General features: G+C 41.9%; 1 protein-coding gene across 1 annotated transcript; it reads left to right on the top strand.

The window, feature by feature from the left end:
- The first annotated feature begins 1,407 nt into the window (after positions 1-1,407).
- LOC120544211 (microfibril-associated glycoprotein 3-like) lies at positions 1,408-4,826 on the top strand. Its single transcript, XM_039777827.1, has 3 exons — positions 1,408-1,634; positions 2,520-2,812; positions 3,839-4,826. The coding sequence occupies exons 2-3, from the start codon at positions 2,566-2,568 to the stop codon at positions 4,579-4,581; spliced, it is 990 nt and encodes a 329-aa protein (XP_039633761.1). The 5' UTR covers positions 1,408-1,634; positions 2,520-2,565; the 3' UTR covers positions 4,582-4,826.
- Positions 4,827-18,312: the final 13,486 nt, after the last annotated feature.

Below are 18,312 nucleotides of genomic sequence, written 5' to 3'. Positions count from 1 at the left end.
AATGAAATAAAGACAGAAATAGTTTGAACATTTGTATTATGCAATATCCCCAATACGTTTAACTAGATGCAAATAAATAAATAAAAGAAAATGTTAGTTGATATTAGATTAAAAAAAGAAATACCAAATACAAGAAATCATAATTTTTTAAATTTTTTAATAACAAGTCATCATTTTGAGAATACGGTCAGAATTTGGAGATTGAAGTCAGGCTTTTTTCTTAGAATTCTGACTTTAAACTCAGAATTCAATAAAAAAATGTCACATGTGGCCCTAATCTTCTTCCGTACCACAGATAATTAAGGCACATTGTGATTGTACAATTGTTGAAAAGTGTTGACAGCTTTGCGGTGGAGACAAGATATATAACAAAACATGACAAATAAAGATAAAACAAAAGCTAAAACTTCTATTTTAAATTATTTTTGTATTCTTTATTGTATAATAGTGATACAAACAATCAAGGCACAATGTGTTTGTACATTTGTCAAAAAAAAGTGTTGACAGCTTTGAGGTAGAGTATGTACACAATATATACAACAAAGCATAACAGATAAAGAAAATAAAGATAATGGGGGCCTTTTTAGTCAAGTATGGGGAATGTGAGTCTCTTGGCGTTTGCCTTTGTCGTGCATTGAAGAGAGGTAGCAAAAGGCAAAAGCTCAGTTTTCCAACCGTTGATGTGGGGTTTGACCTTTAAATACTTACACCTATGAATAAAATGTTTACAATGTTCAATCAAGTTATTTATCAAGAATTCTTATCCTTCAAAAATATTCCAGCTTTAATTGACATTTCATTCAATGGGTGCAGCGGTATACCTTTAGATCAGGGGTCTTCAACGTTTTTCAAGCCAAGGACCCCTTAACTGACAGAAAGACAGAGCAGGGACCCCTTGCTACATATATTGTAAAAAAAAAAAAGTATAAAATGAAGTTACATATATAAATTTTGCATAGAATACTAAGATATTAAAATAGCCTGTTCATTTTTAACATGATTTCATATATCATGTTTTAATGTTAAACATACATGTAGCACTGTGGATCCTTATACTGTATCTGGGGATGGCTTTACTGACATCCTAACCTATAGGCCAGTAAAGCTATCATCAGTGTGGATTCATAATTGATAATATGTTGGATTTATTTTAGGACTTTTAAATTTTTGAATAAAAACAATAACAATAATTTGGAGGCCCCCCCCTGCATTGACTCTGAGGACCCCCTAGGGGTCACGGACCCCCTGTTGAACATCCCTGCCTCAGATTGAAGCCAGTATATTGAAAAGACAGCCAAAAGTCAATTAATCGGTTCACACTGAAGGAAAATGTGTGCAGCCACCAGGTGGAACTGCACCTGCAGGGGAGAATACAGATGAAGCCACGCCCACCCACTCACATGGTTCCTTGACCTGACATGAACCAACGAAATATGAACCAGGAAGTGGCTCCTCGTGCCTGTTTTGCTAAAACTCTTGCGTGTTAAGACGTCACTGTATGTTAAAGCTAAGTAAAATAGGACTACAAAAAAAAAGGAATATCTTCATACTACATTAACATCGAGCTACAAGATGGGTTTTGGACGTTGAAGTCGGTCGAGGATCGCTTGTTTTGGTCGCTGTCCGAGCAGCAGGTGGGAACAACAGCTGACTCCGAGTCAATATGTGTTGGTTTCTTACTTTTATTTTTTATTTTTTAAATGTGCTCGATACACCAGTGTTATGCCAGATTATTTTCCTAATCCCTGCCGGTGCGTAACGGTAACTATAGGTAACTGTCGGCTACTATTCATTTAAATCAACAGTTCCTTACGGCCTATTTGTTATACTTTTTAAATCTATAGTAGGCGACCCTATCACTAAATAGCAGCATATATAGGCTAGTATATAACCCCAAAACAGTCACAATTTGTAAATGGAACTGCTGGATTACATAATTGCAGGCTACTCTTATTTCTTCTACAGAGTTTTAGTTCAATACAACTTAATTAGCGTCTGTGTGCTATGAGAACTAATTCAAATTTAGCTATAGTCAAAGTGACTTTATTTTTAAGGGACATCAACACCAACCGGCGATTTTATGAGGCATTGAAAAGTCAAAAGAGAACAATCAAATTAACATGATTTCAGGTAGACAAAAAACTGTTTAGTGTGTGTGTGTGTGTGTGTGTGTGTGTGTGTGTTGCGCCATCCACTTTTATTTGACTTCCTCTGTCGTAGTATAAACTGAAGTGATGACAAGGCAGGTTGTTTTTGGGAAGTCAAGGGAAGGCCAGTTATGTATTCTATACCGGAGTTATGTCTTGTGTACCATTGACTAAAGTGTGTGTGTGTGTGTGTGTGTGTGTGTGTGTGTGTGTGTGTGTGTGTGTGTGTGTGAGCGCGGACTTACTCAAGAGCGCAGATAGGCTGAAGCTTGCCCAATAATGGACAGGACTGTAGATTATGAAGACACTTAAGTGTCTACACTCCTGTGTTGCTGCGCGAGCCCTTTACCGTCGCCTCTTCTTGTTTTGCAGGTTTGTCTCGTCTAAATGTGAGCCGAAGCTGGAACAGCTTTTCGACATGTCGCCACCTCAGAAACATCACCTGTCGCACCTGCTGCTTCTCGCAGTCCTGCTGCCCTGGACGGCCGACGGGGCTAACAACGGGTCCGAGGCCGAGGCGGTGTCCTCCGCGCATCTGGCCGGGACCGGCGTCCACTCCGGCGGGGACGTTACGGTGAAGGAGGGATCCAGCGTGCTGATCGAGTGTAACGTGACCGCAGGCTACGATGACATCAAGTGGTACAACTCTAAAGGGCCTCTGCTTGGTGAGGACATGGGGTGGGGGTGGAATGCTGGGCTGAGGAGACGCCCATGAACAACTTTTGAGTTTTTTTTGCTAGGCCTGGGACGATGTGCTTTTGTCCCGATTTTGATTATTTCGCGATACATGGATGGCGATTGGATTTTTGTACTGCGATTCGACAGTTGCAGAAGCAGTTTGTTGTTTCAGCTTTCACTCAAAAACAGTGATGACAATTTTACAATCTCCTTTAAAAGGAACACGCCGACTTATTGGGACTTTAACTTATTCACCGTATCCTCCAGAGTTAGATAAGTCCATACATACCCTTCTCATCTCCGTGCGTGTCCTAACTCTGTCTGACGCCCCCACCGCTAGCCTAGCTTAGCACAGATCCTGGAGGTAACCGGCTCCATCTAGCCTAGCTTAGCACAGATCTTGGAGGTAAACAGCTCCATCTAGCCTAGCTTAGCACAGATCCTGGAGGTAACCGGCTCCATCTAGCCTAGCTTAGCACAGATCCTGGAGGTAACCGGCTCCATCTAGCCTAGCTTAGCACAAATCTTGGAGGTAACCGGCTCCATCTAGCCTACTGCTCCCAATAAGTGACAAAATAACGCCAACATGTTCCTATTTCCATGTTGTGATGTGTATAGTCACAGTGTGTACTAATAACAAGGTCACATGACACACATCAGTCTTCTAACCGTATACATACTGGGAACTATATTCTCAGAAAGGCGAGGCACTGCTACTTCTGCTACTTGGGCGGAGTGATATGCTCTCAGCACCTGAGAAGTCCCGTGGTGAGGAGGAGAGAGCAACAGCGTTGCTTTTCAGGTGTCGCGCTAATCACTCCGCCCAAGTAGCAGTGCTACGACACGCACGGAGATGAGAAGGGTATGTATGGACTTATGTAACTCAGGGGGATACGGGGAATAAGACAAAGTCCCAATAAGTCAGCGTGTTCCCTGTTTTCTTAATTCTCCACTCACATCTCTCAAGTTTTTGCTAAAACTGTCTTATTGCCTTATATGTGTTGTGACTTTAGGCGGGAAGTGGCAGATTCAGGAAGACGGAGCCCTGAACATCACCGAGGTCTCCTTCGGTGACCGCGGCCGCTACACCTGCGTTGCCTCTGGCGGCGCCGGCGTGACCAAAAACTACACCGTCACGCTCCGCGTGGCCCACAACACCAGCACCGGCCTGGGCCTGTACTACGTGATTGTCTGCCTGGTGACGTTCACCATCATCATGGCCCTCAACGTGACGCGCCTCTGCATGGTCAGCAGCCACCTGAAGAAGACCGAGAGGGCCATCAACGAGTTCTTCCGCACCGAGGGCGCCGAGAAGCTGCAGAAGGCGTTCGAGGTCGCCAAGCGCATTCCCATCGTCACGTCGGCCAAGACGCTGGAGCTCGCCAAGCAGACGCAGTACAAGACCATGGAGTTTGCGCGCCACATGGAGGACCTGGCCCGGAGCGTCCCTCTGCCGCCGCTCATCCTGCACTGCCGCACATCGGGGGAGGAGGGAGCCGAGGCGGGAAACCCGGGGCCGCACCCTGCGGAGCAGGCCGGGCCGTCGACCTCTAGGAACAGGCAAGCTATAGGCCCTCCCCACGCCGACAGGAACGGAGAGGGCGCGGAGGTGTGTCAGGCGCTGCTGTCAAATGGAGGGAACAGCGATGTCATAGTTTCAGTGCACACCGTTTCCGTGGAGGCGGACAGCGAGGATAGGGCGGGCCTCCGCGTGCCGGGCTCGCAAACAAGCGCGTCCTATGAGAGCAACGTATAAACCAGGGGTCAGCAACCTGAGGTGCGCGTCCCACCATTGGCTCGTGGTAGCGCAACCAATGGCACACCAGCAACAAAGTGGGGTCTTGAAAGAGGTCATTTGGCATGCGAATTGTGTGAATTAGAACATTTCCAAAAACGGAAATGACCTCTTTCAAAGCCATTAGCAGTTGGGATGGGTACCAATACCGTGACTTCGATAACGGTTCCTAAACGATACTTTTTTTCAATACAAATTTTATGAAACAAAAAAAAAAACAACATTTCAGCACAAATCTTTGAATTTATTTTTCAGCTCCTACTAAATTTTTTTTTTTTTGGGGGGAATTTTAGGCCTTTATTGACAGGACAGCTGAAGAAATGAAAGGAGAGAGAGAGAAAAAGAGAGAGAGAGAGAGAGAGAGAGAGAGAGAAAAAAAGAGAGAGAGAGAGAGAGAGAGAGAGAGAGAGAGATGGAATGACATGCAGCAAATGGCCGCAGGTCGGAGTGGAAACCGGGCCCGCTGCGTCGAGGAGTAAACCTCTATATATGGGCGCCCATTCTACCAACTGAGCTATCTGGGCGCCCAGCTCCCACTACATGAGCCCCGTCTCTGTGGAACGTAGAGTATTTCCTGCGTGTCTCTGCGACGTTAGACAGCCAATCAGCAGCATTATTAGATCTTGGTAGAAGCATGCTGCGTGCTTATTGGCTCACTGGCGCTGATGAGATTTACTCCTTAGGTTTTGAAATTGGGTATTGAATTTGGCATTTTTTCGTTACTCGATACTAAGGAGGCAATTCAGTCGGTGCCTAAAAAAAGTATTGAATTCGGTACCCAGCCCTAGCCACCATTGGTACCCAGTAGCGCAACCAATGGCACACTAGCACTATGTGTGCAAGAGTTTTTTGGAAATGTTGCAATTCGCATGCCAAATGACATCTTTCAAAGCCATTAGCAGTAGGGCTGGGTATCGTTCAAAAATATTCAATACCATTACCGATACCAATACCGTGACTTCGATACCGGGTCCTAAACGATACTTTTTTCTTCCAATTCGAATGCCAAATTACCTCTGTCACAACAGTAGCACAGCTAGTTATTTACAGTAGTTTGATTGGCTTCCCCATGCTCATTTTATGAAGACTCGCCCTACTCTGCCTCTGATTGGCTGATACTCGTTGCCTTCTTCACAGAATGCAGCACGAAGGGGGAAAAGAAATAACCCTGCCTGAGCTCGGGCTCAGTATATGATGGCAGGCTTAATCCTGATATGGCACACTGATTAACAGGAACATTTTAAAATGGCCTTTGATATTAAAAAGGTTGCCGACGCCTGGTATAGACCATCACAGCCTGAAGCCCATCCGAAAGAAACGCATCTTCGGAAGTGTAAGGCGTCTAACTGCAAGTGCTAAAAAGAGATTTAAGAAAAAGGTGGGGTTGGTTATTGTTTAGAGGTGAGCTTATCTGGTTCTGCTTATGGGTTCTGGTTCTTATCGAATCCTGTCTCCAAATCGTGTCATTTACTGTTACCAAAACTTGTTGAAAACAAAAGCCAGCTATCTTGCCATGTACAAGTTTGATTGTAGCAGGGCTGCAACTATAACGTTTATTTTCATTGTCGATTCATTTGTTGATCATTTCCTCAATCAGTGGATTAGTTGTTTGGTAGGGCTGCACGATATGAGGAAAATATCTAATTGCGACTATTTTTACTGATGTTGCGATTGCGATAGAATTCACGATATTGGAGGGAATGATCATTTTTGAATCGGCCTTATTTTCATTGAAAAAAAAATCAAAATTTAAAATGATTATAGTGTGATTGTTGCGAGCATCTGCACCAAAGAAAGATTTTTTTTTTTTTTCTTCTTCCATCTGATGGATAGGATTTGTAGGCCGGGATGTCTCCGCAACACAACAATACTTTAATTTAGAATGGTTTGACACATATTTTGTCTTAAACTAATACTGCGATTTGGAAATTGCACTAGGCCATATTGTGATTTTGATATGATTGCGAATAGTTGCAGCCCTATTGTTTGTATTGGTCTCTAAAATGTCAGAAAATAGTAAAAAAAGAAAAGAAATTGTGGATCAGTGTTTCCCAAAAAGCCCAAGATGACGTCCTAAATTGTCCTTTCTCCACAACTCGGAGATATTCAGTTTACTGTCACAGAGGAGAAGAAGGCAAAAAGCTGCAATCCGATCATTTTGACAGGTTTTTTAATTTCAATGTATCGATTCATCTTTGCGACTCTAGATTATGGCTGTTATTTTTCCACTTGTTTCTTTCTGGTGATGGTTGGCTAGCTTTAGCTGATCTAGCACATTGTGACTACATCTGCGGTGATCAGAATACTGCAAAAATACATGCTGAGTCATGTTACATTTTACTAGTCTTTTGCCGAGTTTACAGTAGTCTCACTTCAGGAATCGAAAAGCAGTTCAGGAACAATTTCTCAATTCGGTAACACTTTACTTGAAGATATCTACATAAGAGTGACATGACACTGTCATGAACACATGAACTCTAACCCTAACCCTAACTTTTCATGACAAAAACCAAACACTTACTAAAAGAAGCGTTATGTCATAAACGTTTATGACTTGTTTATAATGTTTATGACTCGTTCATGACAGTGTCATGCCACTCTTATGTAGATACCTTCAAGTAAAGTGTAACCCTCAATTCTTATAAAATTGCCACAAAATGCATCAACAGAGCTCTGAATTCTATTTTCTCTCGTCTTAAATATATATTTATTTTCCATGTATGTGTGGTGGGTTATAAGAGCTAATTTTCCTCCTTCAGAAGAGGAAGAGTATGGCCGTTTTCCACTTGTTTTTTTTTTTCTTGATGGTTAACTAGCTTGCCAAAATGAAATGCAAAATGCCAAAAAAAAAAAAAAAAAATATGCATCCACAAAGCAAGAAGAATTCTATGTTCTCCTGTCTGCAATATATTTAATTTTTCATGTTTGTGCGCGCGGGATTTCTGTGGGCCCACAGCTAGTTAGTGATGCAACAGATCCTGTATACTTCAGAAGACGCCGTTTGCCGGCTTTCTCTTTGACAGTCAGTCAGCTCCCACAGAACAAAATGTTGTAATGAAATCCCCTTATTCCATTGTTCCGATTTTGTTTTCCTGTCAATCTATCTGACACTCAGGAAGAAATGGAAGACTTTGTAATAGTGCCTCAAAAAACAAGTCGCAAGACACAGACGTGATTGCCGTCTCCATGTCTCTTTATTCGGGTCTTTGTTAGTCAGGAACAGCAGTTAATTACAGGTTAGGTTTTCCTTCTGGGTGACTGAAAGAAGTACTCCTTTCAAAACAAAATAATGCAGGCAGTTTGAGAGAATTTTTAAAAGTATGTTGGACAGTAAATGCCAAGCTTCCAGCTTCCTCTCAGAGGCAGCAGAGGAAGTGAAATGTATAAACGTGATTTATTTTTGCATTGGAGCTCTAATGTCCAATGTGATGGAATTGTGCTTAAAATATGCAGGTGTAATTTATCATATTTCGATGTTCCACGTCTGAAAAAGTCAGGGACTTTGATTTTTTATGATGAAGGTGATGCAGCGTTTTCTCTGTGTTTATTTCTAGTGACGTTTGGCGAGTGTGGTAGTGTGGTAGGTAAGGAGCGACTCATTTCGGGCGAGATTGTAATCTGTTTTGTGTAGATATGAACACACACATTGTCCATATCCTGGGTGTGTAATACTAGAAGTGTGTCTAAATGGGATCTCAAGGATTAAAAAAAACTTGATGTGTTTGTTATATTCCAATAAAAATGAAATAAAGATGTTTAAAATGATTGTTGATCTGCGTTGAACCTTTTTTCAGAGCTCATTTCAAGCTTTTAAATGAAAGGACAAGACAACTTTATTTATATAGCACATCATATAACACAAGTGCTTTACGTAAAACATTAAAGAGCAGTTACAAAACTGTTAAAAACCTCTGTCAAAGAGCAAATAAAAACAGTTGAAATAGAGTAATACTGGTATGAAATGAACAATTCTTTAAAGAAAGGCAGCATCAAAAAGTAAAGTCTTTGGCCTTGATTTTAAAGGTCCCATGGCATGAAGATTTCACTTTATGAGGTTTTTTAACATTAATATGTGTTCCCCCAGCCTGCCTATGGTCCCCCAGGGGCTAGAAATGGTGATAGGTGTAAACCGAGTCCTGGGTATCCTGCTCTGCCTTTGAGAAAATGAAAGCTCAGATGGGCCGATCTGGAATCTTCTCTTTATGAGGTCATAAGGAGCAAGGTTACCTCCCCTTTCTCTGCTTTGCCCGCTCAGAAAACATCATGGCTTGCAAACAAGCGAAGCATGGCAGTTGGTCAAGGCCACACCCCCACCCTCCACCTTGCCCCCCCCTCTCTCCTCCTCAATAGCGTTTAAATCTACAGACAGAAATGACACATCCTAAGGAAAGCTCATTGTGGGACTGGCTCTAGTGGCTGTAATTCTGCACCAAGGCTGAATTTCGGGAAAGAGACTTCAGATACAGTATTAGGGGACCACTAAGGTCTATATAAAAGAGACTTCAGATACAGTATTAGGGGACCACTAAGGTCTATATAAAAGAGACTTCAGATACAGTATTAGGGGACCACTAAGGTCTATATAAAAGAGACTTCAGATACAGTATTAGGGGACCACTAAGGTCTATATAAAAGAGACTTCAGATACAGTATTAGGGGACCACTAAGGTCTATACAAGAGAATCCAAAAAGCAGCATGTCATAGGACCTTTAAAAGAACTGAGAGTTGCAGCAGATCTGGAGGTTTTTCTGGGGGTTTGTTCCAGATATGTCAAGCATCAAAAGTGAATGCTGCTTCTCCATGTTTTAGTTCTGACTCTAAACCGCTCAAATTTAACAAAGAGTTATTTGCTTCTTTCATCTAACTTTACAATGTTACCTGCCTAAGTAAATTTTCACCCGCATTTGAGGGGTTGGAGGGTGTCAATTCAAAACCATGGTCATAATGTAGCAGCAGATCAGAAATAAACCATTCAGTGCTTTATAAACCAACAGACATATTTTAAAACCAATTCTTCAGTGTAAGGACCTCAGAACTGGAGTGATGTGATCCAAGACCCAGGAGTCATTCTCAAAATCACATGGTACTTGTATCTGTGGCTGAGAGGAGTTTTTAAGAACAAGTCAGAAGCCAAAACATGGTGAGGAACACGGATATGCAGCTTCTTTACTCTGTCTCGGGGGCCAAAAGCAACGGTTGACATCCTATCATTGACAATACTTCAATAAATACAATCAAAAACCTGCAAACGTTTGTCTGGTGGTTATTTCCGCCCTGTCAGGTAATGCTGCTGATAAGCCACTGGGTGGAGCTGTTGGTTCAGACACCACATCTGTATATCGGCTCTGACATTGGTGCATTCACAGCCTACATTTTTGCACATTGATTGCTGTCGATTAAACCCTTCATTGTTAAAAAATCCCAGCTGGGAGCGGAACTGTCGCTTTACCCACATTTCTGGGACTTGCTTTAATTAACCCTCTAAGGGCATTTTTTCACCTTTTAAAAGGTATTTGCATAGCATATTAACTGATCCCCATGTATTTTAGATCAAAATGTTAAGAACAAACTCAGCTTTCCTTATGGCGATGCTCAAATATTTTTCTAGAACAATGTGTAAAGGGCTTTAGAGAAACTTGTGTATTGCCACTCTTTGCTGTTTTCTTTCTTCTTTTAATTTTTCATTTCATCCGCTTTGCTGCAGCCAAAAGCATCCCAGAAAAAGGGGCTTGTGTAACCGTTATGGCTGGCTAACACACGGAACCGGAAACACATTTTCCCGCAATTGGAGTTTAGTTTAACTTTACTGTACTTTTTATTAAAACAAGATAATAATATAGATACACTTAAGTTTGAGTAAATTGTTGGATTGGAAATTTACATTTTAAAATGATTTTGGAAACTGTAAAAAAAAACAACATTTTGACTTTTTCCTCTTACTGGGCCCCCTAGTGGCAAATGGGCCCTAGACACACGCCTAGAATGCCTATGTCTAGATCCGGCCCTGCCTACGCTGTCATTTACTTGCAGTAACACCCATCCAACACACACGTTCTTGCATGTTCCACCTTGTGAGTGAGTGACGCACCGAGGCCTTGTTAAGCTCACCTTGTGGCCGACACTGCTGCTGTCCTTTCCCCAGACATTGATCTCGGAGAATACAGAGTTACCGTGCGTACTACCTGAGAAATAGCAGGTTGGAGAGCGGCCCAAATAACAACAACCTTGGGCCTCTGTGTTGAATAACTCAACAAAATCCATCCTTCTTCTTTTTCCATGTCCTCTCTGGAGGCACGCTCATCTAAATAGAATCGATTGGTCCGGGCGATCATTCATCATGCCGAGCCAAAGCAGACGTTTAAGGAGAGGGGGAAGGAAGACTTTAAGGATAGGATATTTCTTGCGGACCCACTGTGTCATCGAGGTAAACTAAACAAATTGATCAGGCTAAAAAGGACAAATGTTGCGTGTGTGTGTGTGTGTGTGTGGGGGAATATAGATATATAGGCAAAGTATACACATATGAGAGATTGATTAGTTTAAAGGACACATTTATACTAACTTGTGTGTATGTTTTATTCTCGTCTTATCTTTATTCTCGTCTTTTATCTAGTGATATTTTTGAACAGATAACGGGCATATTTCTGAGAATTTCTCCAACCCGGGTATGACAGATTTTATGATAAAATCTAAAGGAAAACAGTTGGAACTGTTTAGGATTTTGCAAAGTTTGCCTGATTAAACTAAGCCTGATAGCGACGGCTATATTGTAGTTAAAGAGAAGTACTTCCACTGTTGTTATGGGTAACAAGGGTACAAAGTCACATGTTACTGCGGGGCCCGTGGTGGATGAGATGGTAAAGAAATATGGTCCTGCCTGTTTGTTTTTTTTATCGTTTTTAACTGCTCTTTAATGTTTTATGTAAAGCACTTTGAATTGCCCCGTTGCTGAAATGTGCTCTACAAGTAAAGCTGCCTTGCCTTGCCTATGTTCCCTGAGGTTGTTTGTACAAGCAGTAATTACAAATATTAATGTTTATAGTGACGTGTCCTCAAATGGCAGTAGTAATTATGACTGGAGCAAAACCGGAAGCAAGGTGACGAACTTAAGAGTGCCAAAATTCTGCGTGGGAGATTAGGAGGCAGATTGGGGTTGAGTTTGGGTTAAAAGAGGGGCACGGGTACAAGGGGACCTCTGGTGTAAAATACTTAAAAACCTCCTTAAAAAAACAAGTTTGGTTATATAAAAGCTGTTTAAAAGAAAGCCAGATATTAAAAGTAGGTTAAGGGATAGTAAAGGCTGATAAAAATGAAAATAGTTGAAGTTTAAACATTAAAACAGTGAGTTGGTCCCCAAGGCACTGGCAGGGTTAAGTTTGGGGTTGGGGTTGGGTCAAAAAACACAGGACTTTCACCTGGGAGAGCAGGGTTAGAGTCCTTTTTGAAAAATAAACAGTGAGTTTATTTTACCCTTACAGAAGTCACGTCCAGCGCCATGTGCGTAACCTTCAGGAAGCGAATTAACGTCTGGTTTCAACGCAAACCACCATCTTTTTCTAAAGTTAACTAAGTAGTTTTGTTGCCTAAACATAACCGAAATGTGAAAAAAACAATGATTTTATTTTACGAACGTCACATTCAGCATCACGTGCCTAACCAAAAGTTAAGCAATGTCTGATTTTAGCCCAAACCACTATATTTTCTAAACTTAACTAAGTAACCAAACTGCGGCCATTTCACAACGTTAAGGACGTGTCTAAAATCACAAACTAAAAGTACAAACCAGAACCGGCGTTCTCTGGTTTAGATAGGAGTACTCTCCTGTGGGTCGTATTAGAGGGTCGGAACAAATGACCCAAATCATCGTATGGTTTGGAGGACATGTCTGACAAAGCCTTCCACAGACTGGTGTGTGTGTGTGTGTGTGTGTGTGGGCTTGTTTAACTATATTCGTCGGGTCCAAAAAACGGGAGTTCAATATGCTTTGTGGGGCCAAAATGCTGGACCCCACAAGGTTAAAGGGCTGTTTGAGGGTTAAGACTTGGTTTTAGGATTAGGGATAGAATTAGGTTATGGTTAGGGTGAGGGTAAGGGTTAAGGTTAGGCATTTAGTTGTGATGGTTAGGGTTAGGGTTAAGGTTAGGCATTTAGTTGTGATGGTTAGGGTGAGGGTAAGGGTTAAGGTTAGGCATTTAGTTGTGATGGTTAGGGTGAGGGTAAGGGTTAAGGTTAGGCATTTAGTTGTGATGGTTAGGGTGAGGGTAAGGGTTAAGGTTAGGCATTTAGTTGTGATGGTTAGGGTTAGGGTAAGGGTTAAGGTTAGGCATTTAGTTGTGATGGTTAGGGTAAGGATTAAGGTTAGGCATTTAGTTGTGATGGTTAAGGTTAGGGTAAGGGGCTATGGAATGCATTATGTCAATGACGGGTCCCCACAAAGATAGTGCCACGCACTATGTGTGTGTGTGTGTGTGTGTGTGTGCGCGTGTGTTAAAGTAAGTAAAGTTTATTTATATAGCAATTATCACAGACAGACTCACACAGTGCTTCACACATGCCAAAAGAATAAATACATGAAAACAAATCAATAATCATGAAAACCATAATAAACCATAGCAAATCGTAACAAAACACAAAAGCATAAGATACATAGCAACACAGTTGAGAATGTGGCTAAACGAACGCCAGACTAAAAAGATGCATCTTTAGCTGCTTTTAAAGATTTCAACTGTGGCAAAGTGTGTGTTTGTGTGTGTGTGTGTGTGTGTGTGTCTGATTATGCCTACCTTAATAAATAAAGAAGCCTGTGCATGCAGGGAATTTGAGCCTCATGTATTTAAATTGCTCATAAAACCGTTGCTAATTGCATTTTATTTCCAATCAGCCTGGAGGAACAAGACGGGGGGTGGGAGGCAAGGACAATAGATAATGAAATGACATGATGAGAGAAGTGCTCGTCATATCTGTTCATTAGACGAGAGGACCTGGTGCAGATGCAGCAATCGTGTTTAGCTCTGCTGTTCTTTGTGTGTGTACGAGTGTTACGGAGGTGTGTGTACGAGTGTTACAGAAGTGTGTATACAAGTGTTCCAGAGGGGTGTGTACGAGATTTTCTTTCCAAAATTAGGCCCTATGTTCACCTAAAGCTGCAGACACACTAACCAGAAGGCCGACCCTCGGCGGAAAAGGCAGTCAGACTGATCAGTCTCCCCGAGTTGGTCAAAAAAGTACCTCAGAACCCACCGTAGAGACGAGACGTAATACGTCTCCATGACAGCAGGCAGCGCTAATCTGTATTGTTGCCCAAAAATGAAAACCGGCAGCTGATTGGACGAACGCATCACGTGGGTCTGGTTTCTCTGGAAATTCAAAGACAGATTGTCATGGCGGCTTGTTCGGAATACGATCTCATATTGTACTAAAATAGTTCACCGAAACGTGTTTCTGAAAACATTCAGCAGTTGCTGAATCTGTCTTCATTTCAGATCAAGAAAAGGTCAGTTTAAAAGATTTTCGTCAGATTTTGAGAGACTCTAGTCACGCTCATTCCGCTCCCCGTTTCCGGCTTAGCACTCTACCAATCAGACGGGTCATTTGAGTCCGACTGCCGGCAGAGCCCGCCCCGCCGATTATACATGTCAAGTCGGCCAAAATGATGGACGATGGCCCCTTGGACGGACGACAGCACGGAACACACCTCGCCAGACTGTCCAATGGCTGATTATCGGCTTGGTATGTCAGCGCCTTTACCACTAACGCACCCTTATCCCTGAAGGGAAATGTAGGAACACAAGACCTAATTTTTAAAATGTCCTAGAAATGTGGGAACATTGGGCTGTGGGAACATAGGGCCTCATTTTCAGTGAAAAAAAATTCTTAGAAATGTGGGAACATAGGGATGTGGGACCATTGGGCTGTGGGAACATAGGGTTGACCCCCGAAGGTTTCAGATTAATAGCTTTACTTTTATTAAAGCCATTTTGGAGGGAATTTGTGTATCCAAATCGTAGTTCAGCAAAAGAACAACTTCACACTAACCATATAGACAGATTCAGTTAGCCGTAGCCAAACCTCTTATACATTTCAACCATCTGATAAAATAAAAAATTAAAATCACTTACAGTATATTCCAGGGTCATCGGAGAAAACCAAACTTTGCTAGCTTTATTCACACACTTCCAACTCCTTTAAATACAATTTAACCTTAAAAGGAATTCAAAACAAAAGCAGTTAAGACAAATGTACATATGAAAGTAAAGAGGGAATGTATTGTGTATACACACAAGTCTGGTGGTGTTTAAAAAGAAAGAAACTAATTGTTATTCTCACCAAAAACATCAAAACAATAACTCTCAGATACAGTATATACAGTAACACTTGATAGCCATAGCCAAGCGTATATGGACACCCAACACAGCTATCTGACATCTTTAGTTACTTTAAAAATTAAGCTGTCAGATGAATGGAGTGGAGTCAAAAGTACAATGTTTCTCTCTGAAATGTAATGGAGTAGTAGAAATTGGCATTAAAAGAAAAGACTCAAGTAAAAGTACCTCAACATTTGTACTTCTCTGTAGTATCTGCATTCAGTCAAAGCATCCTATTTAGAGTTTCAAGCTTGTTTGTCCTTACTCTCAGATAACCTCCAACAAAAGTGTGGACGCGCGACCGGTCCATGTGAGGTAGAACAGCACATATGCCAACAAAGGGACGGGGGGGGGCACTGTGGCTGACCTGATTCTCCGCAGGGTGTTGCTGCTACAAACCGCCCGCTGTCAAGCACTAATGGGAAATAATGGCTGCAGCGGCATCCCAGCGGTGGGGCTGGGCTCGCTGGGGGACTGGGGTGAAGTTATTGGGGTCACATCTTCCGTTGGCTTCTTGCATCCTTGGACAGATACACAGAGAGAAAACATCTCTAGAGAACGTGGCGGGCGATGACGTCGGCCAAATGAGGTCGTACTGAAATGTTGTGGGTAGGAGGAGGTCAGTAGGGCTGATTGTGTCTCCGTGAAGCTTTGAAGGGAGATGTAGGTCGGTCTCCGAGTGGGGGGGATTTACACCACTGCACCATGAGATTGTTTTACTGGGAAACAAAGCGGAAGGTGACGGACATCGGGCCAAAAATTAGAGACATCCGGTGAACAAGGACCTTAAAATGAATCCTGAACGTGATAGGAAGCCAATGTAAAGAGGATAAGATGGGAGTGATGGGAGTTGTCCTGCTGGAACTGATGAACAGCCTTAACAGCGGTCTTGACCAACTATTGTTAGGGCTGGGTACCAAATTCAATACTTTTTAGGCACAGACAGAATTGCCTCCTTAGTATCAAGTATTGAAAAATGCTTCATCATTCAATACCTAAGGAGTAACTCTCATCAGCATCAGGGAGGCAAGAAGTATGCTGCCTGCTTCTACCAAGATCTAATAATGCGCAGTATACCCACTAGGAAAAGCTCCAGGATTTCCATATACCCACTTAAAAATGCCCAATGACACGCAACAACGTACCATTTCCATAATATTTTTGATATATTTTGAATTGTCAACTGTGTTCACATAAGCTAAATAAAGGTATTTCCCCCGTAAATTGGTGCATAAAAGTGTATCTGAATACAGGAAATGAAGTCTTTGATGCTCAAAACTTCCCTCGTCGAGGACAACCAGACCCCCGCACTATGATATGATCCCCCAAAAGGCATATTTTTTTATATATATATATATATATATATATATATATATATATATGTATATATACACACACACACACACACACACACACACACACACACACACACACACACACACACACACACAGTACAGTATACCCACTACAATACATTAGACTACACCACTGAGGGAATTCATTAGGGGAACACAAGTTCATTCCCCACATTTGCTGTAGCTTGTTTTCTCTCTGTTGGACATTTTGTGTCAAAGACAAACTTCACACAGCAGTAGATCAGCTATCAATATCCCGCCCTTCTTGCCATTTCTCTGGCGGTATAGCGGCTCTGCAAGCTTCACTTGGCAGGGCCGTTAAATTAGACGACTCGGCCTCGCCTGCACCGCACCGCTCGACTTTGTGGCTGTTGGGTTAAAGATTGTCTAACGGCACGGACTAAGACAGATTTACTGAGCGGCAGACACACTATAAATATGCAGTAATGAAAGTCGTGAAATATTTATTGACCAGCTTCGTCCTCCATCTTTTCACAGACAGGTGGGATGCGCCCCTCTGTGAAATAAGACTGGAAGTCACTGGATGACATTACTGCAAAACGACTGCAAGTTACTATTCAACTGGAGGATTTTAGATGTGGTTATATTTGCATAAATCAGTCTGAGACAAGCTGTCAGAGGCAGTCCCAGGCTACAGAGCATTATTTCAGTTCTCCATCCAACATGGGCTCCATATGAGCTGCATGGCAATTACCATTCTGTCATATGTAGGTCATGGCAACTGGCAGGTCAATTATACAGTCTGTGCTCAATCTTCAAATGCACGACACACTGCAAACAAGTTGTGTGCATGCGTACGTTGGCATCACAGAAATATACAACTTGTCGTTTGCATTTACACTGTTGCTGCAGGATTTAAGGAGGCTCCAGTACAGTAAAGTCAGTCAAGTTTTAGGACTGCGATAGATTTTATTGTTTCGTCTCTGTATTTCAGCAAGTTGGGTTTAAAATTAAACAATGACTGGTAGAGCGTGCACCCATACATAGAGGGTTACTCCTTAATGCAGCAGCTGCGGGTTTGACTCCGACCTGCGGCCCTTTGCTTCATGTCGTCCCCCATCTCTCTCCCCTTTCATGTCTTCAGCTGTCCTATAAAAATAAAGTCCTAAAAATGTTTTTTGGATATGCGCAAACGTCGCAATGCCGACCTTTTCAAGAAGCTGGTTGTAGGAGTGAAAGAGGGACACTGTGTTCACACACTCCAACAAGTCCGCCGCCGCTGGAAAACTTTGAAAAAAAATCCTACTTTTGCCTGGCTGCATGTAAACGGCAACATTCACTTTTATTAGCCATGTAAACAGCTTAGTCGTAATATTGTCTTTTTCAGAAAAAGAGCAGAAAACGGAATATCAAGTGCATGTAAACGTTGTCGTTGACTATAGGTTGAAAGCATTTTGTACCCATTTTTCACAGTGTTCTCCACCATCATCATCAAAATACACGAGGGAATACCTTTTGGAAGAATGGTGTTCATCCCTTCAGAGTTCTGACACTTTTGACATCTAATATGGGATGTCAAAAGAAGTGAAGAAATTGTTTCTACAATAGTGACAAAAATGTCAAAAAAAAGTGACAGAACATTGGAAAAAAGCGACAAAATATCAGATAAATAGACAAATGTAACAAGTGTGACAAAAACCATGATAAAAACATCAAAAACACCGGAAAGAAAACGTCAAAAAAGTTGGAAAAAGCGTCAAAACGTCAGACAAAGTGATTCAAATAAAAAAATAAAAAAAAAACGTTGAAAACAGAAATGTTGAGACGTTGAGACAGGGACAACAAAAGTGTTTTTTTCATGGTCGAGGGGAAGACAAACACAAGGGTTTAAAAAGGCAGCTTATAAAGGAAAAGTCTTCAGCCTTAATTCAGCCTTAAATAAGACCTGAGAGTTGCAGTGAATGGGGGTCGCTGATCTACTTTGTGTCAGTTTAGGGGTCTGTAGAAAGGG

The sequence above is a fragment of the Perca fluviatilis genome, chromosome 16 (genome assembly GCF_010015445.1).
Source record: "Perca fluviatilis chromosome 16, GENO_Pfluv_1.0, whole genome shotgun sequence".
Classification (NCBI taxonomy): Eukaryota; Metazoa; Chordata; class Actinopteri; order Perciformes; family Percidae; genus Perca; species Perca fluviatilis.
This window is presented reverse-complemented; position numbering and strand designations above follow the sequence as displayed.